General features: G+C 38.7%; 6 protein-coding genes, 1 long non-coding RNA gene and 2 other non-coding genes across 9 annotated transcripts; 2 read left to right on the forward strand and 7 right to left on the reverse strand.

Annotated features, from left to right (window-relative positions):
• Positions 1-274: 274 nt before the first annotated feature.
• LOC26529498 lies at positions 275-2,199 on the reverse strand. The gene is made up of 8 exons (XR_001450487.3): positions 2,132-2,199; positions 1,805-1,928; positions 1,571-1,608; positions 1,349-1,399; positions 1,086-1,164; positions 828-890; positions 615-651; positions 275-436 (listed from the first exon to the last, which is right to left on the reverse strand). It is a non-coding gene; the product is annotated as an uncharacterized LOC26529498 (long non-coding RNA).
• On the reverse strand, positions 500-584 carry LOC6652532. Its single transcript, XR_049983.2, has one exon. It is a non-coding gene; the product is annotated as a small nucleolar RNA R38 (small nucleolar RNA).
• On the reverse strand, positions 959-1,042 carry LOC6652531. The gene has a single exon (XR_049982.2). It is a non-coding gene; the product is annotated as a small nucleolar RNA R38 (small nucleolar RNA).
• Positions 2,200-4,181: 1,982 nt separating the features above from the next.
• LOC6652530 lies at positions 4,182-6,918 on the forward strand. Its single transcript, XM_002074767.4, has 3 exons — positions 4,182-4,348; positions 5,173-5,457; positions 6,276-6,918. Exons 2-3 carry the CDS (start codon positions 5,231-5,233, stop codon positions 6,286-6,288), a joined length of 240 nt encoding a protein of 79 aa, XP_002074803.1. The 5' UTR covers positions 4,182-4,348; positions 5,173-5,230; the 3' UTR covers positions 6,289-6,918.
• A 725-nt stretch (positions 6,919-7,643) lies between these two features.
• On the reverse strand, positions 7,644-10,130 carry LOC6652400 (fukutin-related protein). Its single transcript, XM_002074766.4, has 3 exons — positions 9,231-10,130; positions 9,052-9,168; positions 7,644-8,988 (listed from the first exon to the last, which is right to left on the reverse strand). The coding sequence occupies exons 1-3, from the start codon at positions 9,972-9,974 to the stop codon at positions 8,125-8,127; spliced, it is 1,725 nt and encodes a 574-aa protein (XP_002074802.1). The 5' UTR covers positions 9,975-10,130; the 3' UTR covers positions 7,644-8,124.
• A 1,962-nt stretch (positions 10,131-12,092) lies between these two features.
• LOC6652399 (atrial natriuretic peptide receptor 1) lies at positions 12,093-16,680 on the reverse strand. The gene is made up of 11 exons (XM_002074765.2): positions 16,383-16,680; positions 16,209-16,320; positions 15,986-16,151; positions 15,363-15,434; positions 15,013-15,292; positions 14,398-14,953; positions 14,225-14,340; positions 14,085-14,163; positions 13,383-14,026; positions 12,998-13,328; positions 12,093-12,944 (listed from the first exon to the last, which is right to left on the reverse strand). The coding sequence occupies exons 1-11, from the start codon at positions 16,678-16,680 to the stop codon at positions 12,110-12,112; spliced, it is 3,489 nt and encodes a 1,162-aa protein (XP_002074801.1). The 3' UTR covers positions 12,093-12,109.
• Positions 16,681-16,777: 97 nt separating this feature from the next.
• LOC6652398 (augmin complex subunit dgt3) lies at positions 16,778-19,628 on the reverse strand. The gene is made up of 6 exons (XM_002074764.3): positions 19,419-19,628; positions 19,033-19,361; positions 18,610-18,975; positions 17,870-18,547; positions 17,550-17,718; positions 16,778-17,493 (listed from the first exon to the last, which is right to left on the reverse strand). Exons 1-6 carry the CDS (start codon positions 19,434-19,436, stop codon positions 17,338-17,340), a joined length of 1,716 nt encoding a protein of 571 aa, XP_002074800.1. The 5' UTR covers positions 19,437-19,628; the 3' UTR covers positions 16,778-17,337.
• A 74-nt stretch (positions 19,629-19,702) lies between these two features.
• Positions 19,703-20,793, forward strand: LOC6652397 (proteasome subunit alpha type-4). Its single transcript, XM_002074763.4, has 3 exons — positions 19,703-19,783; positions 19,840-20,045; positions 20,113-20,793. The coding sequence occupies exons 1-3, from the start codon at positions 19,781-19,783 to the stop codon at positions 20,690-20,692; spliced, it is 789 nt and encodes a 262-aa protein (XP_002074799.1). The 5' UTR covers positions 19,703-19,780; the 3' UTR covers positions 20,693-20,793.
• A 2,517-nt stretch (positions 20,794-23,310) lies between these two features.
• On the reverse strand, positions 23,311-24,074 carry LOC124459845. Its single transcript, XM_047009597.1, has 2 exons — positions 23,686-24,074; positions 23,311-23,619 (listed from the first exon to the last, which is right to left on the reverse strand). Exons 1-2 carry the CDS (start codon positions 23,707-23,709, stop codon positions 23,311-23,313), a joined length of 333 nt encoding a protein of 110 aa, XP_046865553.1. The 5' UTR covers positions 23,710-24,074.
• Positions 24,075-24,339: the final 265 nt, after the last annotated feature.

Raw genomic sequence — 24,339 nt, forward strand, 5'->3', positions numbered from 1 at the left:
TATTGTGTATTTAATGAACATACATATATATATATATATAAATCTATTTACATATTAACAAAACTGAATGATGAATTCAACATTTACAAGAAATATTCTTATATGTATTACACAGAGAGAAGAAACGGCCCAATGAATGAAATGGGCCAATAAATGATTTTGTAGAATTACACAAAAAACAAAAATAACCGTTTCAAAAACCAAAAATAAAAAAGCTAAAATATCAGAGAGCTAAATGTCTATACATAAATATGCAAATAAAACATATATCACGTTATACTGAATAGCAAAAGCGATTTGTCTTTTATTTTTATTCCATTAACCACAAGTTATTGAATCATATAATTCCTTATCTATAACGGGATCGTTTACTTAGCGCAATCAAGTGGAATGACATATGTATAGCGACAGTAATCAAACACATCCATTAGAGCATCTGAAAAGCAAGTAAAACTTTGATTAATTTTCAGAATTCAGAATAAATCGGCATTATTGAATTGTTTTTCTCAGATTATTTCATCATCAATTATTCTTATGACAGGGATAACTGTTTGGCTTTAAAAGTTTGTTCATCATTAACAATTAGAAGGTACTTAATCGTTTGACAAACTTACCTATTTCAGAAATAACCCTCAGATTTATTCCTTCCACCTGAAAAGGTAAATATATATTCAGTTAGCCGAGCGTCAAATTTGAAATGCATTATCACAACATATTTGGAAATTAAGTTTATCAGAAAGTTTAAACCAATCGACATTATTACTCCGACTGGGGCGGTTATTAAGCATCATGTATAATGTATTTCTAATTATTATTAAAAAACTCACCTCAACTATCACATCTGTTTATGCCAAGAGGATTTATTCATGTGGCCAACTCCATATGGTAGCCTAAAACAAAATACAAATTGGGGTTAGAACTATACTGAATCCTTTTTACAACAGATTTTATTTTATAAATTCTTGTCAGTTTGTTTTATCATCAATTATTCTTATGACAGGGATAACTGTTTGGCTTTAAAAGTGTGTTCATCATTTGGAATTCTGGTCCTCTAATTACTAGACTGTTCAAGGGGATCAACTCACCTTAGCTGATAACGAAGGCTACTCCGAGATACATGTTTCGGCGCCCCAAGCAACTGTCACCTTTTATTAGATGGCGTTCCTGCAAGAAAATAAACAACTCGTTAGCTTTAAATGGATACATAAGGACAACATTCTCGAATTTTGTTTTCTTAGTCAGTCGTTAGAAAAATCAACACAAAATTCAGTTATATGCTTGTCTTTCAATTTGTTCATCACCAGAACAAGCCACGTGTTTGCGATTCATTTATATATCTGGTACACACCTTTTACATGATTTGTGAACCTCTTTCTTCCATTTCCACGGTTAGAAAGTTCTGCAAGAAAAAATTGCATTTGTTAATTGTAAATTCGTACAGGAGATGCAAAATTTCATATTGCTTATCAATCAGTCGTTAGAAAAATCAACACAAAATTCAGTTATATGCTTGTCTTTCAATTTGTTCATCAAACTAAACAGTTACCTAAGAAAAAAAATCTTTACTTACTTTTTCATATTATATGAAGTTTCAAAAGCGCCAGGCTCCTGCAAGAGATCAAAGATAATTAAAATATAGTAGTTTTGGTATACATCGGTTTTGGTTACACAAAAATATACATAAAATAAAGAAATATCAGTTTATAAAACCAATCGACAAGGTTCTTCCGACTGGGGCGGTATAAATAGAACATCATATCAAAAAAAAAAGAAGCGTGCTACTAGAATTTTCAACATAACTAACCTTACTCTTCAGTTTTACCAGAAACCACGTGCACGTGGCTGGGGCTTGAAAGTCATTCAACATTGCAGTTTTCACTCATTTTTTCATCTTTGACAAAGTTCCGCATCGTGTTTATCACTTCCATCTGAAAAAGAAGTAATTTATTAAATCACATTCAATTTATTCATTTCTAACTAAAGTACACATTTTTTAAAATCAGTATTGGAAACCAATCAACACGTGTCTTCAGACTGGGGCGGTATTAAATAAACATCATTTAGAAAACATAGGCAAATAATCTACTTATAGTTACTTTTTTCTATTAGTAATTCTTTAATGAACACTTACTTTTAAAGTTAAGGAGACAGAAACAACCGTCCCCGTCTGTTGAAAAAGCGGAAAAGAAAAAACTAGAAGCATCGATTTATAATCGAAAGAAAAATTATAAAACATTTTACAATCGATTTATTATCGATGAAAAATGCGTCATCGATACGCACCGGTAAAACGATGCTTTTAGCATCGATTTGTACTCGATTGTAGGGCTGCAACAAAATCAATGTTTGTGGGAACTGAATTTGAATCTTTAGGATAGCTGGATTTAGTTTTAAAGATTTTTCTCTTTTTTAATTGTAAATTAAAATAAGTATAAAGTAAAAAAAAATGGCAAATTGGGTAAAAATGAAAAATACAGTAAAATACATATGTATATATAAATTGTACATGATTTTTTTCTTTCAATTTTTAAATTTAAAAAAACAAAACATTATTTTTCCAATTACTTAAAACTATGCTAGTATTCATTGAAGTATATTAAGTAGTCTTGATTGATTTTCTTTGATTTGTTTCTGTTTTGCTGGGTGCGTGGATAACTCAAACTCAAAATAGGAAAGCAATATTTGACTAAATTTTGCAAGAAATGCGGCTATAAACGCTCATACACAAAGACGGTATATGGCGGAATATGTTCAAAGGAAACTATTACCTGCCGATAATCGGCGCAAACTATCGATAACTAATCGCAATCAACCGACAATCGATCAAAAACTGTACGTTGAATTCCGCCAAAGCGATAAGATAATCCATTTTTGAAAAACCTTGTTTTCAATATTTGATAATCAACATGATGACGTCTAGTTATCTTGTATAATAACAGAAACAAAAATAGCCATGAATAGTGTAGGTTAGTGAATCAGTCTATAATAAGATAACACAATAAAGATAATTGGCTAATCACTGGATATGCAGACTGTGACTAAACTTAATATTTTTCTCTAAAAATAAACTGGTGTTTCCTGTTTTTTCTCGATCTATATATATCGACTGGAAAGGGTATTCTACGATTCGATGCTTTGGAACCTATACAGCTGTTGTTATGAGAAATATATACAGACAAACAATATATGTATGTATATGTGTATGTACACATGCAACATACATACATACATATGTATGTAAGCGAGACAAAAAGGCATCCGGATAGTACAAAGTCCAATTTTTTACACACACTGTCTATGAGTATATAAATGACTACATATGTACATATGTATACTATTGTATATACATACAAAAGTTGTAAAATGCATTTTATTTAACAAAGAGAGAGCTCGAGAGTGAGAGTTGGATGATCGCATTGTGAAAGGAGGGTGAAGCGGAGGAAGTGCATTGCAAGTACACACATATGTATGTATGTATGTATGTATATACAGACATATGTATGTATGTACATAGGCACCTTCGCTCTCTCTTAACAAAACAAAAAACCATGGAAACGACTAGAGAAACATGTAGTCGTGTATGTGCATATGTATATGTACATATATAACACACATAGCATGTGCCGTAAACATACAATGTATATAATACAAATTTGTATGTACATATACGCCTTCGCTTATTTTAATACCATGCGCAAATAGGGTGAAATGGTATATTAAAGTCGTCAAAATGTATGTAACAGGCAAAAGTAAGCTTATGAACACATGTAGATCACAGAGACTATAAGAGCTGAAGTCACCAAATTTGGTATGTCGACTTGTTTAGTATGTGCGCAGATTGTGAATATTTATTTGTCACGCCCACTTCCGCCCACATAATTAAAAAAAAACCATTTGCCTCCCGAAACTTTTCGACTATAGAAATTTAATTCGGCGCACTAGTTAATCTTATACATTTTTACCGAATTATCAAATTATACGTATAAAAGTATATTCCATGAGGGCGGAGATGGAAAGCATATGCTATAAGGCAAGTAAAATGAATTTCATACACATACATTTGTTCTTATCATATTAAAATATTTTCTTCACTTGGTGCATGGTATACCGAAGTCGACGACACGACTTAGTTGCTTCATTATTTCTTTCAAAATTGATAAAACTAAAAACTGCCGCCTGCCGTTCTCAGTCTGATCGCAGGCGTCTCGCAGAACGGTTCAGCTCTTGGTCGCGTAAAGTGGACAAATTAGGTGCAATCCAGTCAACCAGCTTAACAAGAGGGAACAACGGCCTCCATTACCCCATTTGGGTCTCACTAATTTGATAAAATTGCAGTTACCAGTGTGAGGTAGGTCGTTGTCGATTTCTCTATGATTTCATAGAGTTTTATTTTCTTTCCATTGGGTAATAGTTTGTCAAAAATCAAACCACTTCAATGCCAATCCCGGCAATTTAACAATTCATATTAGCCGCGTGTTGCTCAAATGCCTCTCTTATCAGTTGTGTTGGGTGAACTGTTTTGAACCTGCTAAGTGGATTGCTAATTGATAATATGAATCTAGATCTTTTATTAAATAAAATAAGACGCATTTACCTTGCACTTGCTAGTAAATGTTCATGTTTTTATTTATCGATTTTAATTGTCATCTCAATGGCTTGCATTTGAAATGTTCCCAGGACTTATCAGTCATCTAATCGTCTTATCTCTTTTAACTTTGTTATCAATTTGGTTCTACCTATCTGGTGGACAACAAAACCCTCAACAGAACCTCAAGAAAACCCCAAGTTTTTTCAATTGATGCCTATTTTTAAAATCTAATGTTTGTCGCTATCCCAAAATTTTGAAAGAAAAAAAAAACAAAACCAAAATCATGCCACACACATAAATATGTATAAATGCACAAGCCCACTAAATAATAAATAAAAAAAGGCAAAAGTTCAACCCAAATTTAATTGAACGAAGTTTCTATACCCTCAAAAAGTCAGGAACATCGGTTGGTGGTCATAAAAGATGACACTTTTGTGCGTGACAAACGACTGCATAATATAGTTATACTCTTCTCTTCTTTTTGTTGAAGGGAACTTGTATAAAAAACAAGATTGTAGACACATTTAATAAATTTTTGGCACATACAAACATACTAATGAATATATGTATTTTTGTATTTTTAGCTTTTATCAATTTATTCGGAGGCTCGACATACACACTCCTACGGGGGCAGATCGCATCATGGAGAGCGTGAAATCGTTTTTCGGCAACTCGAACAAGGAGAGCAATCTGAGCCATCAACAATCTCAGTCTGGGATGAATTCTGGAATGAGTATTACAAATCGCTGGCAGCGTTGGAGCAGTCATACATCCCACACAGACTCACACGGTGCTGTAAACTCGGCAATGGATAATACCAATCAATTTGCCGATAAGCGCAAGGACAGTGATAATTACTTCTATATAATGTAAGTTAACCATGATATCGGAAAAGCATATATCCTTTTTCTTGGGGGCATCGCCATCTTGACAAACAATCGTCAAGCACACGTATGTACATACATATATGGAAAACCTCTGTTTACTTGCCGTGCCAAAAAGATTTGATAACAAGTTCAATTCGATTGTCTCTTATCAATGCTCCAAATATATGGTGAGGAAAGGGAGATAGACATTCAATGCCTGGCACAAAGAATGAGAAGGAATATATGGTGGAACGAACAGTCAGTGCTTTAAGTTATTTAAATGTCAGTTAACGTTCTCTTCGAATGCATTAGTAAACCAGTTTTCTACTTACCTTGAATCAAAAACAAAAATAAAAACAAACAAAGTAAACTTTATGCTCAATCTAAAAGCTTTAAGTGTGGGACGGGACGGACGACTATTGCTTACGTACATTTTGGTGGTTTCTCAATGGGAGGAGGAGGAGGCGGAGGAGGAGAGGCGAAAAGAGGTGTCTCTCTAGAACCTGTTGACGGGTTTGGTTATCCACTTCAGTTACATATTAGCCACATTTGCGTAAAGACCTCGACCATATTTAGAATGTGTGATTTCAGCTGACTCAACTTGAGTGTAATGCTGACTGCGAGGAGGGAATGCCCCAAAAATAATATCATCGAGTTTAACCAAACTGGGCGTGGGGGTTATAAAGTGCGTGATTTGATCAGCCAGCTGTATCAGTGACAATTGAACTGGCATAGTGAGAAGCTGTAAGCAATTTGGAGAAGGCTTTCTGAAAGAATCTCGATATTAATGACTGTATTTTCTGTTTTTCTCTATCTTTCAGGTGGCGCGCTTGAAGATAAAGGCTGAGATTATGTCCGCGTGGCCAATAACTTTTTAAGATCTACATATATACAAACCAACAATCAAATACTTCTACTTTACTTTTAAAGAGTGACCTGCAGCAATCGACGTACATATTTGTGTAAAACCTGATTAGAAACATCGGAGAGTGCTCGCGCTGTGACTATATATTGCACAATCTCCCTAGAATCCGGTGTTTAGTGATATTAGTTATTTATTGACAAGTCTTTTTTATACAACAACCACAAGGAGTAAAATACATTCATTTTATATATTTTGTAACATTCATACAATTATACACACGTACATACATACATCCATAAACAATTCACTAACTGTCCGATCGATTCCATTATCAATATATGGACACGATTACCTTGCTGGGCCTTGCATCGTGGCTAATCAGCATGATATTGTTTGGACCCCTTATGTTCTTTGTCTGCGTCTACCTTCCGGAACTTCCAGTGCGATATTTAAAAAGTCTGAGGCAGCAGACCTAATGTCTAGCATAGAATACAGTTAATTGACAACCATTATATTGATGCACGGACACTCGATCGATCGGTGGATTATTATAAATACAAATGATTACTACTTATATATGCAAATTGCAAAAAACAAAACGTCCAAGTCTTTTTTAATGGAAGGGGCAATGGGAATTTCGGCTTAAAATTGAGATTGAAGTATCCACTAAATTGTATGTCAATGCATTTTAAAATGATGCAAGAAGAAACTTAGTATGCATATAAAATTAATACACATCACTTAGTTATCAGTTAGACAGTATATATAGAATCACACATCGAACATTTAAGTGATCTTGATAACTATTGAACCAGCTAGACTTTCTTGTAGTTGAATTATACGACGATAAATCTATAAAAGAGCCAATAAGTTGTGGGGATAATCACAGCAATTTCTCTTTCTACAAACTCTAATTATGTCACGTGAAAAAGAGAACAAATAATTGCAAGGATTACTCGGACAGTTACAAATGTAAGACAGAAACAGAATACACGTAGGAAGTCCAAGAAAATATCACCTTAGAGGCAGAACGCCTACTAAAAAAATATATAAACTAATTACAGAAAAGTGTTTAAGTTTATTAATTTTACATTTAAATTTTTTATTATAGTACATCTGAACGTTACAAGTTTTCCGATTCATAGAAATAAATCTGACGTTGGGGGAGGGAATGTCCAACAAAAGTTAGCTATATTTCACCTTAAGAAGGTGTGGCACACTTAAAATTCAAAAAAATACATTACAATTAATTACAAAAAAGTACAACAATGATAATAAGTTTTTACCAAAAAACTTCAAAATAAATAATTTAGTAAACCTCAAGACTATAATTAAACAAGTTAAGTCAAAATCTGTCCTACGTGGAGATACTTAAAGATTTAACAAAATCTCATCTAAACTGTGTAAAAATCTGTTTATCTAAGTAATATTTGTATTAGTGGTCACATGATTTATTTTCGTTCATTATTAGTAATTCCGATTTGACTAACAAAAATTCAATGGTCACAGAGTTCATTTTTGAGAAAGTTATTTTGTATTTGTTCCAGTGTGCTACGTTGGACGAATAAATACAGTGGGAATAGGTTGATTTTCAGATCGAGTCACATACATAAATATTTTGACATTGCTCCAATTTGGATGCCGAGTCTCAATTGAGTCTAAGTGATCTGAGAATAATCGTTGTCCAATTAACAGTTCATCTAGACCGAAATATGTGCCCCAAGTGAAGCTTTTTTATACTAGGAATTAGGCTAAATCGTTCAACAAAAATTTACGTAAACTAATTAAAAGGAATTGAACTAGATTTAATCCTCCATCATGGTCTCATCTGCCTTGACTTTGATGCGTTTTTCTTCCAAGTACTCGAGCACATTGTTGGGACACATGACTGCCCGGCCGAGGAACAAAACTGTTGACATCGGATGCAAGTAATCCGCTGCGAAAGTGTTTGCTTTCCAGCCGAAGAATCCGCTGGCTTTGACATCGGTGCCACTTATCTCATGGGGCAACAGATTGACGCCCACTTGATTAATTTTGGAGAATTGCACCCGAAAGTAATGACCATCGGTGGCCTTGATCCAATAGAAGCCTTCGTTATCAACATACGGCTTACTCTGGGACTTCCTCATGGCATTCGAGCGCTCCAGATCCTGTACATTGAAACTTATATCGATGTCATAGGCATCCGGCGACAATTGATTCGTCTCGATGGCGCTCTTCAGGGCGTAATTGTCCAACCAGTAACGTATGCCAACATTTTCGAATTCCTCCATCACATGGTTGAAAGTGGTCTTTAGTTTGTCCAGACAACACGGAGGCGTATGGCGGTCCATGTAGAAGTAGAACGGACGATTATTGTAAACGGCACCGATGCAGGATTTGGTGGTTCGTTCGCAGCCAAAAAGATCAATTACGGTAGTTTGGGGCAGAGAAAAGTTCGACGAAGAGAACTGGGCATCGATCACTAAGTTATGCTGCCAGCTTCCAGTCTCCTTGGCTGCCGGAGCTTTAGTGGGCACCTTGTGAACCCTTCGAACAAGTCGCTTTATCTGCAGTTTCTTGTACATGTCCCGGAATTGTCGACGACGCAGCTCCATGCGTCGCTGTTTCGTGTGGAAGGAGGCAAAGAGTCGTCGACCCTCCTGGAAGGATTGCGGAAATACCGTTGCCTATAAAAAAGACAAATGAATTTTCAAGTTTAGCTAATCTTTAGAAGGATTCACACTACAGACCGTAAGATTTGCCATTTTCGCTTGTATGTAAAACATCTCGGGAAAGGGCAAGGCAAATGGCTCTGGCATGACCCTTAAAGCTTCCACATCGACAAGGATTGCATGTTTCTGCAAGAACTGAACACAACAAGGTTATCAAGAAGGATTAGCTTGAATATTCCTTGCAAATTGATACTTACCAGATCACAGTGGGCGGTATGATTGGAAGCTATCAATTCCAGCGTCCAATTGGGCAGATCCAAATTAAGTTTGACACAACTGCTAAAGGATTTGAGATTCCCAACGAATGGCACGAGCACTAGACGTTTAACTACTTCATCCGAGGCAACGGTCACGCGTTGTGCCGGATCCTTGACTCCGGGCACAGTGTTGATCTCACGTAGAATTTTCTGCAGCAGGTTCTTGCCGCTCAGGCGGACACTGTCGGGCATTAGCAGGACATATTTTGTGTGAACCATGGCCAAGGGACTGAGTTGTTGCCGCGTCTGACGCACATCAAACGCCAAGTTAACGAAGCGCACTGTGTCCTCTTCGCCGGTGGTCAAATTACGGTCGTAGCTAACTGGCGGATAGGAGTACTCAACGCCTCCTTCCTGCAGCACCATTATCGGCATATTGGGTATAATCTCTAGGATGCTCTCAATGCTCGATCGCAGGTCCTGTTCGAAATTATAATGGCCATAGAACATTATGGTGATGGATTTCCGTATGTGTTTGTTGGCGTTGCGTATCTTATCCTTTGGCGATAGGGTCTTAGCTGTCGGACCGATGTTATGGCCATCACCATCTCCATCGCTGCCACCCAATGCCCGAGATATGCGACGCCAGAGCAGCGTGTTCCAGGCATAATAGATAAATATCAAATTGGCCACGAGAAAACCCAGCAGCAGCAGCTTGACCAGGCGCAGTCGGAATACCTTCATGATGATGCCTAACTATATAAATATCCTTCTACTGTAAGTATGGTGCACTACACTGGCTCTCTCTCTATCTCGTCTCTGGCTTCCTACATGGCTAACTTGGCTTAGACCAAAGCGGCACAAACATTTTGATTATTTTTCATGAATTTTTACTTTTGTTTTTGTGCCAATTTCCTTTTTTCCACCCTCGAACAAGCAAACAGCTGATTTTTGAGGTCCTGTAAAAGCTTCAAAGGACTCTTGTCAAGTTGAGAGCTTTTGCAACCCCCAAAATATTGAGATAACTTCCGGATAACCCCACTCCACAACATTTAACACTCTCTTCAATTTGAAATTCCATTGGAAAAATTCTTCAAGTAAAGATAGACCAAAATATTATTCCTTAACTGGTTGGACTTGTATTTAAATGCTGTAACTATTAAGGAATTTTTAAAACGCGGAAGAGTCCTTTCAAAGATTGTATAATTGAGCAGTCTTTGATAGATGAAACATCAATTAAGAAGGCGATCTGAAGCAGAAGTATGGAAAACTTGAATTTTTTCTTTGTTAAAAATTTTAAACTCAAAGGTTTCTTATCAGGATAGCACCTAGAAACTTAATTTCCAATATTTGTGGTATTTAAAGGAATAAGCCAACCAAATTTCGTATCACGATCGAATAGGTTATTAACAATAAAAAAAACTATCTATCTCTGCCAAAGAAAAGGATTTAAAAAGTGAAATACTTCATATTTTTGGCAGGATTAGTCCGATTATATACGAATCCTTGCTCAATAAATTGTGAATATGGCAATGAACTAGAATTTTCTAACCTTAAAACTGAACTATGATACTCTCATGGCCAGGACTCAACTTTAACTTTCGCTTATGTCGCTTAAAACTGTCGATAACTACAATAGATTAACGGCTATAAGATTAAATAATGAAGTAAGTAAGTCGTCTCGCCGACTTGGGTATACCATACACCAGGTGAAACAAATATTTTAAATTTCGAAAACCAAATTGTCTATCTATGTATGTCTATTGAATTGTTTTAACATGCCTCATACCATATCTAGCTATCTCGCTCACTCTACAAACACACGAGCACTCTAGCGCCGCCACTAGCCAACGGCCAATTCTGCCCTTAGGGATCGCGTTGCAAAATACGTTGATACGAATATTTTGCATGTTTCTAGTCCGATTTCAATCAAATTTGGTAGTTTGATAGAAATAGATAAAATTTATTAGTCTGCCAAATTTGATCGCGATGGTCAAAAAATTGCAAGAGCTAATCGGTTTTTTCTAAATTATGGAGGCGGAAGTGGGCGTGGCAACATATTAAAATATATGTATTCTGCGCGCATACTAAGCCAATATACATACTAAATTTGGTGAGTTTAGCTTTGTTAGTTTTCGAGAAAATCAGTTTTGTTTAATTTTCGGGGGCGGAAATGGGCGTGGCAAAATTTTTAAATAGTCAATATCTGCGCGTCTATTAAGCTAGCTTACATACCAAATTTAATGTCGGTAGCTTTCAGAGCTTTTTAAGAAAATCAGAGTTATGTGAATTCCGGGGGCGGAAGGGGGCGTGGCAAAAAGTTGGAACAATTATTTTCTGCGCGCTAACTAAACGAGTGTATAAACCAAATTTGATGTCTCTATCTGCTATACTTTTTAAGAAAAACAGTTTTATGTAAATTCTGGGGGCGTGGCCAAAATTCCAATTAACTCTATATATTTACATACCACACGAGTCTACATACCAAATTTGGTGGCTCTAGCTCTTAAAGTCTCCGAGATCTGCGTGTTCATACAGACGGACAGACGGACTGACGGACATGGCTAGATCGACTCGGTTGTTGATCCTGATCAAGAATATATATACTTTGTGGGGTCGGAGATGCTTCCTTCTGCCTGTTACATACATTTTGGCGACTTTAATATACCATTTCACCCTATGGGTGTATGGTATAAAAATGGGTATATCAAATAAGCATAATTTTTTTGTAGTTATTTTCCTGTAAAAAGAACAATCAGCAAGTGACCTGATCTCTTTCTTTCTAGAATCTTAAGTTAATCAAGCTTCTTAAATCAACATGTAAAGCATTTATTCAATAATAAATAGATAGTTTTTGCGAAATCTTATTGAGTTTTAGCTCATTTGCCCATGCCGGCGAATAGCAGCGGAAAGGGCACCTCATCGTTGGCCAAAATCTGTGGCGTCGGAGGACGCACTTCCCCCTCGGTGGAACTATTCAGCCAATAGGTCGTGACAGTTCCCTTGCCCTTTAGCTCAACATCGCCGCGTTGTTCCATTTGGAAGGTGCCGAACTTATCTAAGATTGCCTTTGTGGCCGACGACACGTGAATCTTGCCTGGAAGGCCTGTACTCTCCATCCGCGAGGCTGTGTTCACTGTATCCCCAAAGAGGCAGTAGTGTGGCATTTTTTTGCCCACCACTCCGGCACAGACCGATCCGGAATGCATGCCAATGCGTATTTGAATTTTGTACTCTGGCTTATGTCGCAAGTTGAAGGAACACACCGCTTGGAGAATGTCCAGGGCCATGAGGGCTATCTCTCGGGCGTGCTTGTCGCCGTTGGGTTCAGGCAGGCCGGAAACCACTAAGTACGCGTCTCCAATTGTCTCCACCTTGTAAACGTCGTAGAAGCCAATGATCCGATCGAACGTGCTGTAGAGATCATTGAGGAAATTAACCACATCCATGGGGCTGCTGCGGGCGCAGAGTTCGGTGAAGCCGACAATGTCACTAAAGTAGATCGTGACACTGCTAAACTCCTCGGGCTCTACGAGATCCCCTGCCATAAGCTGCTGGGCGACGGGTCGCGGTAGGATTTGATACAATAGCTCCTCGGTTCTCTGCTTCTCCAGACTCAGTTGACGGGTTTTATCCTCCACGAGACTCTCCAAATTGTTAGCATACTGCTCCATTCGGTTGAGCAAATCGTCCATTAAATTCTCACAGAATCCCCTGAAATTGAAAGCAGTTACAAATATCGAAGATCTGAGATAGAGTCTACTTACTTCATAATGGTCCGTATGTTGCTTCTAATTGTGGAGAATGCTGGTCGCTCCTCTTGATTGTCGGCCCAGCATTTTTCCATCAGTTCCAGCAAATCCGGAGGACATTCTCGTTCACGTAAATGGGGCCGGAATGGAGGATACTCGCATTGGCGAACTCTATGCAAGATGGTATGCACATCCATCTGCTGGCGTGCCTCTTGGTAAGGGCCGCCACGATTGACAATCTCCTCGAGAATAATGCCAAATGAATAGACATCGCCACGTTGTGTGGCCGGACAGCAGCCGGGTATAGAAGTCAGAGGCAAAAGTTCGGGCGCAATCCAAAGCAATTCTGGAATGACAAAACTTCTTATGGACTGTCTGTTAACCACATTTGATTACCCACTTATATAGTAGTTCTGATCCCTAACGAAGTCCGATGGAGTAGTAAGAGTGCTTAAACCAAAATCCGATATCTTTAGCACAAATCTTCCATCGATCAGGCAATTGCAAGATCTCAGTTTGCCATGGGCAGCCACATCGCTGTTATGCAAATAACTCATCCCCTTGACAATGTCATGAATCAGAGACATGCGAAAGTTCCAGTCCAACTCAATGGCCTCGTTTTCCAGCACATCCTTCAGGCTACCACGGGAGCAATATTCCGTCAGGATCAGTACAGTGGGCCGCGGCAGATCAATGCAAGCGCCTACAAATCTCACGGTATTCTCATGGCTCACATCGCGGGCCTGCTTGATCTCCCAAAGCAATTGGGGAGTCAGTTCTACTTTCTTTACATTCACCTTCTTGATGGCCACACGCTCCCCCTTAAATTGGCCAATGGTCGTATACACCTGAGTGGGCAGCGAAGTGAAGCTAGCTATGGAAGCGCGTCCGGAATGGATACCGAATTGTTGCAGTGATATGTTTTCCACATCGAGACGTTGGAGGCCCCCTTTGGAGCCGAACATGCCACCCATTTCGATAAGGACATCATCGGGCCGAACTCGCCAGGACATATTATTCAATTCCTTGCTAAGCTTCATTTGCCTGAACATAGTAAAGGGAAGTTTTAATAAACTTGCATCCATTACAGAGGGAAACTTACTTTTGCAAGAGGCAAATAACCAGGAAAACCAATCCACAAAAAAGAGCCAGTCCAAAGATTGTATACATAATGGCAGTCTCTGAAAGAAAACAAAAAAAAAGGATTGAGGAAGGGATTTGCGGTAGATGCTAGATAAATACCATTGCCATGACAGTCTGGCGAGTTTCCTAGAAACCCACACGGCGGCACATCCGGTGGTGGCTCTTCCCGTCCGCCCGGCCAATGAATCTTCTTGCCATGCACTGCAGAGTATTCCCTAGAATTCCAGCCAAAATCAGACCATAGCCTAATCCCAATGCTTTCTCCCACTCACTTGTGCAGGCCGTAATAGTGTGCCACAACCGAAAATTTACCATTTATCGGATCGAGATCCAATATTGAGTAATCTGCATCCCGATCGCCATTGTTGTCAATCCGCACTAGACCGGTGATGCCCTCGAAATTTCTATTCCACATGCGCCGTGTAATATTTACCCCATCCTTTATGTCGCCGCCTTCACTCAATGTCTCGTTCAGAGCCATGCCAAGCAAATAGACGCCATCGTAGAAGGCTCCAATGAAAAAGTTTACCTCCTCATCCTCACCAAATGTGTAATTGTAATCGGCCAAGGCATTCTCCCGGACGTTATCTGCAAAGTCCTGGAATTTGGGGCTCGTAGGCTGGAGAAGACTTACCCTCAACAGAGCCTCATATGCCTTACGCGCCTTGGTGTCATTCTCATCCCCCATTTCCCAATCCTTGTCACCCCAATAGGCACTCTGAAAGATCTCCACATCAAGGAAGACCCATTCGCCATTGGTCATGCCCAGATTATGGGCGGCGAGCATAAATTTCCGTACCAAAACGCCACGCACCGACAGGATAACAACTGAGAAGGTAAAAGCCATCAATGAAACCCATTTAATGTTGATCAATATCTTCTCTTACCTCTGGCATACATGCTGGCATCTCTCAGATAGTTGTCATAGATCTCTTCCTCCTCGTTGCCATTAAGCTCCCGCACGAATTTCAGCAAACCTTCGTGCCGCAAACCATATTCCAAATTCTTACCGACTGTCCAGGAAAACAGCTCCGACCTGTCCACTAGCAGGGCCACATGCTTCCAATTAAACTGACGGAAAACACTGGCAAACACCAAAATGAGGCGGCACTGGCAATATGACATCCGGGTGAGGGTGGGATACTTTGATTTGTCCTTAAACATGCCCTGCCATCACGAGATTAACGAGAAAATTGTCTAAATGCTTTGCCAATTGGATGGGGGTCAGAGAACTCACTGTGCTCTCATTTTTCCATTTGTGTATGCGTCCCAATATACCAGAGGTTAATTCTCCCTCTGAAGATGGAGGCTAAGTCCGTCAATATTATAAAAAGTTGACAAAAATACATAGTTAACTTTGAATTAGTAAGAAACGTTTCCAGCCGAATTAGAGATGCCCTATACAGTTTATTCTCTCATATGTTCAGTTGTTCACTACTTTAGTTTTTTCTTACCATAAAGTGTAAGTGGGTCAGTGAAAATTTAATGTCATCGGACATATTATATATAATATTTATGAAGGGGAAGGACATTCAACCGATTATGCAGGTAGAATATCCTTATAAACACTTTTTCTTTTTATATGGGAATGAAAGTGCTCTCTCTCCATATATATACTCCTTATCCTATTTGGGTAGAGGGTATCAAACACAACAGAATTGAAACATTGAAAATTAAAGACCACTTGAGCTATTGCCAAGACCTAGACCCAGACCATTTAATTGCCAATGTCAAGCGAAAAAACGAAAGGTGGAGGCAATTAAGATAACTTTTAATGTGATTGCTTGGGATTAGGTTCCGCATTATTAGAAAGCATCCTGCTGTGCTCTGTTGTGTTGTGATGCGTTGGGGTTAAGTTACCTGATCTCCCATTCCTGTTATTATAGGTGTATTCCAATAGGCGGCCAGACGTGCCACTGGCTCAAGAGCGAATGCACAAGCGGGTCCTATAAACGCTATAACATCGTCCTTGAAATGCATATCGGCAGCGAGACCCGGAGCCCGAGAACCCGAACACGATGGGTAGCTAAATACCAAAGCAATTGCTGGAGGGAACGAGGGTAAAACAGAATTGAAGACTTACCTGGCCTTTTTTTTAACCAGCGTTATGTTATGGGGTCTAAGAAATACCTTATTTATTTGATCCAAGGCCAAATCAACTGCCGGTCCACAACGTTCCAGATCGAATGGGGAATCTAATAGTATGAATTCCTTCTTTGGCATTCATTTCTACACTCACTAATCATCAGCTACTTACCCAAATGGGAGGCCATCAGAACACCGACATTATATACACGCATGTAGCTAATGTCGTTTTGAATCTGGTTTAAATTTGATTGATACTGATGTGTTTTTGCCTCTCTGGTCCGTTCATAGACCGATTCATTCATACTTAGCACCACATTTGTAGTGGTGGTTTCCTCCAGGAATTCGAAATCCTCAAACGAGTCTATGTCATTGCGTTTCGTGCTTTGATGCAAACTGAAACTGCTATTCGACAATGGCATTAAGAACAGCATCCGTATGGTTACGCCGAGGATTAACCAGCTCCGCATTTTCCTAGAATCTGTTGCGAAACTTCATAATAGATTACAATATCCCAAAAATCAAGCAGGAATCATGCATTTACATATTAAATTTTATTACATTAACGAAATTTTCAATTTCAAATTAATTCAAATGGCAAAACCCAAAAGGGGAAAAGCGTAATGACGCGATAACAAAACATTTTCCACTAGATGATTAAGATATTACCATACACATAGAAACAGACTGAACATTTGTCTTAAATTTGCCCTCTTAAAACTTAAATTTAAACAATTTTAATGTTTTATTTACTTTTGTTTTCTACACAATAAATTTAACTTTGAATTTTTAGCAATCACTTGAAACAGAAACCGAATCCGAAAAGTAGAAACATATTCCAAACACTCAGCGAACGAATGAACGGGAGCCCCAAGACAGTTGGTCCTTTTATATCCCCCAAAAAGGCTCCCGGGCCGAACAGGACACGAAGTCATTTGGCCAATGGCAACGCAAGGAGTCGGGGGCATATTCACTTGTTGCTCTGTCCATTTGAATTTAAATTGCCTGTAAAAAGGTCGCGTGCTGCCTGCAATTAATGCGTCTGCTCATTGTTAAAGAAAGCATTCTGTTATCTTATTCTTAAAGCTATCGTTGTTTTTTTTTTTTATTTTAACAAGACGAAACTTTCACTTGCGCTGCAGCCCTCCACGGGCCCGCTGCAGAGATGGTGCTGTAGATGCTGCTGCTTTCTTCACCTCATCAATGGCATGAAGCATGCGTTGGGGTTCAGTTAAAAACCAAATCCACAGGATATTGCTATATCGCAAAAGTGTATCCTTCTTCTATAGATAACAAGAAATTAAGTCAATAAACATAGCAGTCGGTTGTTGTGACTTACCATATCCTCATTATATTGAGTGCGCAGTTTTCGCAGCTTTCCATCGAGATATTCTTCTTGCTGTTGAATGTTAAAAATGGGACACAAATAAACCACGTTCTCAAACATGGGATGATTTTTCAATGGCGAATCATAGACGAAGGGACGAAGAATTTCCTCTACGCGTTTCCTACAATAATTAAACAAAGTAATCTTTAGTTCTGCAGGGTCGCTCGGCAATGATTCTTTTTGAATTTTTAAGGGACTCGTGAATTCGCGTAAACTAAACTATTTAAAAGTTAAATTCTATACAATGGAATATGTGTGATTTAGTTACTTACAGCTCTTTTATCTGATCCTGTGCCAGTATATAAGATTTCTTATTGAGCATACTCTGCAGTGCGTATACTAAGAGGCGTCCAAATTTCTCATATTCGTACAGACAGCTCTTAGCATCGCCACTTCGAATCGAACTTGGCTGATGACCCAAATGATTGGCCAACTGACAGCTGATCTCTTGGAGAAACTGAGAGCAAATGCCATGCTCTTGGCTAGTCCACAGAGTGCGCATGTCCTGCACACGCTTCCAACTGGCTTGCGCCTGAAGAGTAAACTGCTCTGAGCTGTCTAGGCAATTGCGACTCTTCTCCAAATCCAATTGAATAGCAATCCAAGCTAGCTCAGCATTGGACAACGCATGGGATATAATATTAGTCAATTGTATGTTATTCTCGCGTCTTTGATTAGCCCTTTCGAGCTTCTGTTTTGTGTTCTCCAGAAGAACCAATTCAATACGTTGCTGCATTAGCTGATGGACATGTCCTGCCATCGAATTGTATAATGTGTCGTAGGTGTTCTTCAAATGAATGTTATTAAGCAATTGCAGATCATGTGTCTCTCGCATCATATCTGATAGACTCAGACATTGAATGTGGGCAAAATCCAAATGGTCGATTAGGCTCTGAGTGGCTCTGGCCTTGATCTTCTTCTTAATAATAGCGATAGTATAGAATTCAAGACTAAAAAATAATGCAAATTGTCATGCACAAAACTTATAAATTTCACAGAGTTATCAACATACGAGTTTTGTAAAACCTCCAGATTGCTATTCGCCACTTCCATATCGTCCACAAGACTATTTTGAAAGTCTTGATTATCTTGGATTTTGAAATTCTCTTTCAAATAGAGATTGAAATACTGCACAAATGAATCGTTCTTGAGAAAATATTGCTCCAGCGGCTGTTGATGCATGAAAACCGGTGGCGATTGCTGGGATGTAAATCCCTTCTTGGCCTCAATGCTCAGTTTGCAGTTCTCCCGCTGCAAATCCTCCAATTGTTTGGCCCTAGTTTGACTGCTCGCAATTAGACCTCGTCCTTCGTTTTGCAGCTTGGTTATTTCATATTCAAGATTATTTAAGTTATTCGTTATGATGCGCTTGCTATTCCTGAAACGGTATTTGTACAAAATGAGTACTTATTTACAGTGGAAGAGGATCACCTACTGCATATCATCGATCAGGACAGCATATTCATGGGCAGCATCCTCCAATACTGCAATCTCGGAACTTAATGCAGTCACATTTTGGGGCTTATGTTTTAGTAAGCCAGGATTCTCAGCATCAATCCGCCGCAGGGCCAGCTCACACTCCGGCTTGTCTAGCCAATTTCCATTAAGTACCATTTCATCACGTTCCAATAACTCCTGTTCGGTCAGTATGTTTGCATCTGTTATGTTTTCCGAAATAAAATTAAAGAATCTTTCAAACTGCTCGTCGTAAAGTATCCATTGGTTGGAGCTGTCTAAGCCAAGCTTCCTGAAGAGGTCCGAGTTCTGAAAATAAACAAAGTTATTTGGCTTATAATTCGCAAGTTGGTCATTCATACATACGCTTAGTAGATCGCCCATTGTAAATTTGCTCGCCTTACTCCGGCTTATTAAAAAACGAAAGTACCCAGAATATTGGGCAAATCGTTACGGGATCTTTGGTGAAAATGTTGCCACTAATTTCATCCAATCAGTTAATAAATAAATGCATAAAACTTTATTTTATTTTCACCAATTTAAATTCGTAGTGTGAACCGATTGGCAATAGCGCAAAATTACCGAATGGCGCGCTAACACCTATTAGTGTGTTTAGTATTTTCTCATACTTAGTATTTTTCAGTTTATTTTAATTGGGTCACACTAGGTGAATGACAAGTAATTTCTGCATTTTGCTTTTCGCTAAACACAAACCGTAAAAATTAATAATGGTGAGTAAAGCAAGTTATATAGGAATTATTGAGATGATTTGATTTGAACTGAATAGGCTCGCCGATATGATTCCCGCACCACAATCTTCTCGCCAGAGGGACGTCTTTACCAGGTCGAATATGCCATGGAAGCCATTTCTCATGCCGGCACTTGCTTGGGCATCCTAGCAGAGGACGGAATCCTTTTGGCCGCTGAGTGCCGTAGCACAAACAAGTTGCTGGACAATGCCATTCCCTCAGAGAAAATCTACAGACTAAACGAGTATGTCGGGAGATTGGTGATAAATATTAGCATTTTAGTATATATTAATTGATCTGATCTCTTGTAGAAATATGGTCTGTTCGGTGGCTGGCATTACAGCAGATGCCAATGTTTTGACTGCAGAGCTGCGCCTTATTGCTCAGCGCTATCAATTCAGCTATGGTGAAGTGATACCTTGCGAACAGCTCGTCTCACATTTGTGCGACATTAAGCAGGCCTATACTCAGTATGGTGGCAAGCGTCCCTTTGGCGTCTCATTGCTCTACATGGGCTGGGACAACAAGTATGGATATCAACTATATCAATCAGATCCCAGTGGCAACTATGGCGGTTGGAAAGCTACTTGCATTGGCAACAATTTTGGCGCCGCCATATCCATGCTAAAGCAAGAGTTGGCCGACAAGGAGAACATTAAGCTAGAGGAGGCCAAGGATTTGGCGGTGAAAGTGCTTAGCATGACTTTGGATACTACCAAGCTGACGCCGGAGAAGGTGGAAATGGCCACTCTGCAACGTGTGAACAACACGACAGTCACTAGCATTCTGGAAAAGACCGATGTCGAGAAACTAATCGAGAAGTACAATAAACTGCAAGCAGAGGCTGAGGCCGCCAAAAAGGAGAAGCAAGCCCAGCAGACGAAATCTTAAGATTTAATCTTAATTGGTAATGTTATTAGGGGCATTCTGATTGGTGATTTTGTATTCTGGAAATAAATTCAAACAAATAAAATGTTCATCATGTACTTGTATTTTAAAATTGTCAATTGTTTCCAAAAAACATTTATTTTCTATGATGATGAATTTCAATTTTACGGCAGTACGAGATGGCCAAATGGAAAAAAGCTTCTAAAAGTAATCTAAAAATATGAAAAATTAAAAAAAAAGTTCATTATGTTCTTTTAATTTTATTTTTTTGGTTTAAGCGTCAAAGATTGGTTTGTTTTATAAAATGGAAAAGATAACAATGTTGTCTTTTTGCACTTTTTTTCGAAATATTGGATTTAAATAATTTTTAGTTTCGAAACGTAAAAAACTTTTTTAAAATCTAGAAATTCGTTTTTAGTTCGAATGAAAGAATTTCGAAAAAATTATTTAGTTCGTTCACCTTAGTTATTTTAATTATTTTGACGATAGTTCACACAGTTTGTCTTTTTTATAACTTTGCAAAAAGGGTATATTAATTTTGGTCAGAAGTGTGCAACGCATAGAAGAAAGCATCTCCGACCATATAAAGTATATATTTTCTTGATCAGCACGACGAGACAAGTTCAAATAGCCATGTCCGTCCGTCCGTCTAGATCAACGCGATCTCCTCCTAGACAGCAATTGCCATAAAAATTTATATTTCTCAGTTTAGCATAACTATTAATGACTGTGCCAAATTTGATTGAGATCGGGCGACTATATCATATACATAGCTTTGATCACTATCTTCGCTTTTTCCTAAGCCGTTTTTTCGCAAACAATAGACCTTTTACACAAAAAACTTGCAAGGATATACAAACTTTGACGCGTTCAAAGTTAGCCCCGGCCCTCTGCTTTTTAATAAATAATATTTACTTTATTTTTATTTTGCGTTTTTTTTTTTTGTTTATTTTTCTTAATGTAAGTAATAAGTCAAAAATATTTAATTTTTCTCCGATTATTCTTTTTATTTCTAACTTCAATTGAATACTTGATTAACAATAGAAAAAATATTTGTTTGTCTGTTTTTTTAGTTTAGGATATAGTTGTAAACTATGAACCTAACAATTTTTACAAGCACTAGCTACTACGGCCATCGGCTTATACGATAACCACATCCATACACTAGCCTGGGATTCGATCACGAATCCCCGTTGTTCAGTTGCTTTTATGACAGGGCCACTTAGACAAAATAGAATAAATAAAAACAAAACAATATAAATGAATTCAATTAATATTTCTTATTTATTTTGACTAATTGTTTAGCTTAATTAATATCAGAGAGTTTAAATTGTCTGCTCCTATTGAGCTCCGACGTTTAATAAGCATCACTCGCTTAAAGACGTTTTGCTTCATTACACTCATGCAAATACTCGAGGTCTAAGTGAGACGAAAAAGAAACGAAAAAAACGATTGTTGTCCGAGCACGTGTGAGATAAACGAAGAGAATATCAATACTCTGCTCGCGAGTAATCTTTTCATATACTCAGTGAAGAGACTTATTTGAAGACGTCGCAAAACACTTGTAATTGTTATTTGCGAGCTACATACATACATACATACATATGTATAAATTCAATTGCAATCGCTCCTTGCGTCCATTTAAATTTTTTTCCATTATTTCTTCTTCAGAGGTAGAAAATTGTTGGTAAAAACAATTTTTGGTTAAATTTACTAATCTAAGTTTTGGACAAATGCGGACCACATCCCAAAGGTGCTCGTCATTACATATGACATTACCGACATTACCAAAAGCCGAAACGAATCGAATCGAACGCCATTGCATTTTTGAAGCTGTTTTGTTTCCATTTTCGTTTTTGTTTCTCCTGCCCTTTTCGCTCACTTTGCCGAGCATGACATCTGCGTCAGTACAATAGTATAAAATGGAAAAAACAAATAAGCAAAAACACAGCCTTTATTCGCTGAATACGGAGTTGGCAATTCCCAAGTCAGCATTTCTGTCGTACTTGCAGGTTTTTATTTTTGGTGGCGTTCGGTCGAGAGGAACACTATGGAGGTCATACAGTTGGCCATGGACGTCGCGAAGTCCTTCTCCTTTCCGCCTTTCAGTACTGCATTTTTAGCCGTCAGCAGTACTGAAGTGTTCACAGGAACACGTTTGGTGCATTGTTATGCCTTGACTTCGCGGGGATTTAAAAACTTGACATCGTTGGCATGTCAGTAGGTCCACTCCACTTCTGATCCGCTTGCAACACAAGTATAGGTGTTGCAAGCGGCCCTTTTTTAAGCAGATCACGCCACAAAATCAGCAGCGTGGCTTTGTATCTCCGGGCAGAAGCTTAAAAATGTTCAATGCGATGCGGTGATCCGCGGTGGTCCGCGGCTGCCATGTACTCCCTATTCATCAATCAAAATATGTCGGTAAGTTCTAGTTCAAAGTTCCAACTCAGTACCTGTCCTTTTACCTGGTAGTACAAATGCTTCGGACTACTTGTCCTACATTTCCGTTATTTCCAACTTCATCTGGCTTGGTTTTAAAATATGGGGGTCCAACCTACCAATGGTTAATGTCTATTAAATGAAAAACTGGATGGATTCTCTATATACGTAATAGGTTTCTTTTAGTTGCGAAAGTTATCATTTATTTTCATTTTTAGTTGATCCAGGGACAACAAGGAAATGAAGTGGTTCATTTCGCCATTATTCCTACTGGGCAGAACGCACAGTGCGTCAAAGGACAACATCCGCCGATGGAGGATTTCTTTGCCGAAGCCGAGGTACAACAACCGCCGATAGAAGTTTTTTTTGCCGAAGCCGAGGCACAACAACCGCCGATGGAAGAAGTTTTTTTTGCCGAAGACGAGGTACAACAACCGCCGATAGAAGATTTCTTTGCTGAAGCCGAGGTACAACAACCGCCGATGGGAGTACTGAGGAAAACAAAAATTGGGAATAACAGGACACAATGGTAGGTGTTAGTAGGTAGTAGTATTTACCAATTGTGCAATATGCGGATCCATGTGGTTTGTTGTTCAATATTCCGAATTAGACGGTCGTGCCCGCCCAAAGAAGTGTTAATAATCAAAGGAGTGTTAATAATCACGGGAAGAAAAAAATGCAGATTCATGCAAATGTCATGGGCATACCGTAGGGGGGGCAAGTGGGTCCGAGCCAATTGAAAGTTGGCGGCACACATACCACGCGAAAATGCGTCCATGTATTTGTGAGCACCGAGAGCGCACTTCGCTGTTTTCGAACTTCGGAGCGGGTCACACATGCGTGTTTTCTGCACACACGGACACACATGCTCGTGTACGAGTGGTAGGAGAGTGGTGGTTAGAGAGAGGAAGGGGGTTCGATTGTAGCAACGAGGGAACGACACAACGCCCAGTATAATCGGTCGAGCGACAATCATAGAGCAATCAACAGCGATTTTCTGGAATTTTTTTCAAAGCAATGGCAAACATTACCGACAACACTTTTGCCCGGATTACCAACGTGGAGATTTCCGATGTGTCTGATGCTCTCGGAAATTATAATAAAATTTGCGAGGAGGACCAGATCGCCAATGTTATCAATAGGCTGAAAATGCTCCGTGGAGTTGGTGAGCCATTCGCCATCTCCATCGATGAGCTACACGGTAAGATTTA

This window comes from Drosophila willistoni (assembly GCF_018902025.1).
Source record: "Drosophila willistoni isolate 14030-0811.24 chromosome 2L unlocalized genomic scaffold, UCI_dwil_1.1 Seg168, whole genome shotgun sequence".
Lineage (NCBI taxonomy): Eukaryota > Metazoa > Arthropoda > Insecta > Diptera > Drosophilidae > Drosophila > Drosophila willistoni.

What these genes read in the sequence shown, in the direction of transcription:
- LOC6652400 (XM_002074766.4), bottom strand. Translation starts at nt 9,974, where the DNA reads ATGAAGGTATTCCGACTGCGCCTGGTCAAGCTGCTGCTGCTGGGTTTT. An exon ending in ATACCGCCCACTGTGATCTG is followed by an intron (nt 9,169 to 9,230) that starts GTAAGTATCAAT and finishes TGTTGTGTTCAG; the next exon opens with TTCTTGCAGAAACATGCAAT. An exon ending in CGAAAATGGCAAATCTTACG is followed by an intron (nt 8,989 to 9,051) that starts GTCTGTAGTGTG and finishes TCTTTTTTATAG; the next exon opens with GCAACGGTATTTCCGCAATC.
- LOC124459845 (XM_047009597.1), bottom strand. Translation starts at nt 23,709, where the DNA reads ATGGATCCGCATATTGCACAATTG. An exon ending in ATCCGCATATTGCACAATTG is followed by an intron (nt 23,620 to 23,685) that starts GTAAATACTACT and finishes TGTTTTCCTCAG; the next exon opens with TACTCCCATCGGCGGTTGTT.
- LOC6652530 (XM_002074767.4), top strand. Translation starts at nt 5,231, where the DNA reads ATGGAGAGCGTGAAATCGTTTTTCGGCAACTCGAACAAGGAGAGCAAT.
- LOC6652399 (XM_002074765.2), bottom strand. Translation starts at nt 16,680, where the DNA reads ATGCGGAGCTGGTTAATCCTCGGCGTAACCATACGGATGCTGTTCTTA. An exon ending in CACTATTACGGCCTGCACAA is followed by an intron (nt 14,341 to 14,397) that starts GTGAGTGGGAGA and finishes CTGGAATTCTAG; the next exon opens with GGAATACTCTGCAGTGCATG. An exon ending in GGATCAGAACTACTATATAA is followed by an intron (nt 13,329 to 13,382) that starts GTGGGTAATCAA and finishes TTGTCATTCCAG; the next exon opens with AATTGCTTTGGATTGCGCCC.
- LOC6652397 (XM_002074763.4), top strand. An exon ending in AAAATCTACAGACTAAACGA is followed by an intron (nt 20,046 to 20,112) that starts GTATGTCGGGAG and finishes GATCTCTTGTAG; the next exon opens with AAATATGGTCTGTTCGGTGG.
- LOC6652398 (XM_002074764.3), bottom strand. An exon ending in CTGGAGGTTTTACAAAACTC is followed by an intron (nt 18,548 to 18,609) that starts GTATGTTGATAA and finishes ATTATTTTTTAG; the next exon opens with TCTTGAATTCTATACTATCG. An exon ending in CTCAATATAATGAGGATATG is followed by an intron (nt 17,494 to 17,549) that starts GTAAGTCACAAC and finishes TGTTATCTATAG; the next exon opens with AAGAAGGATACACTTTTGCG.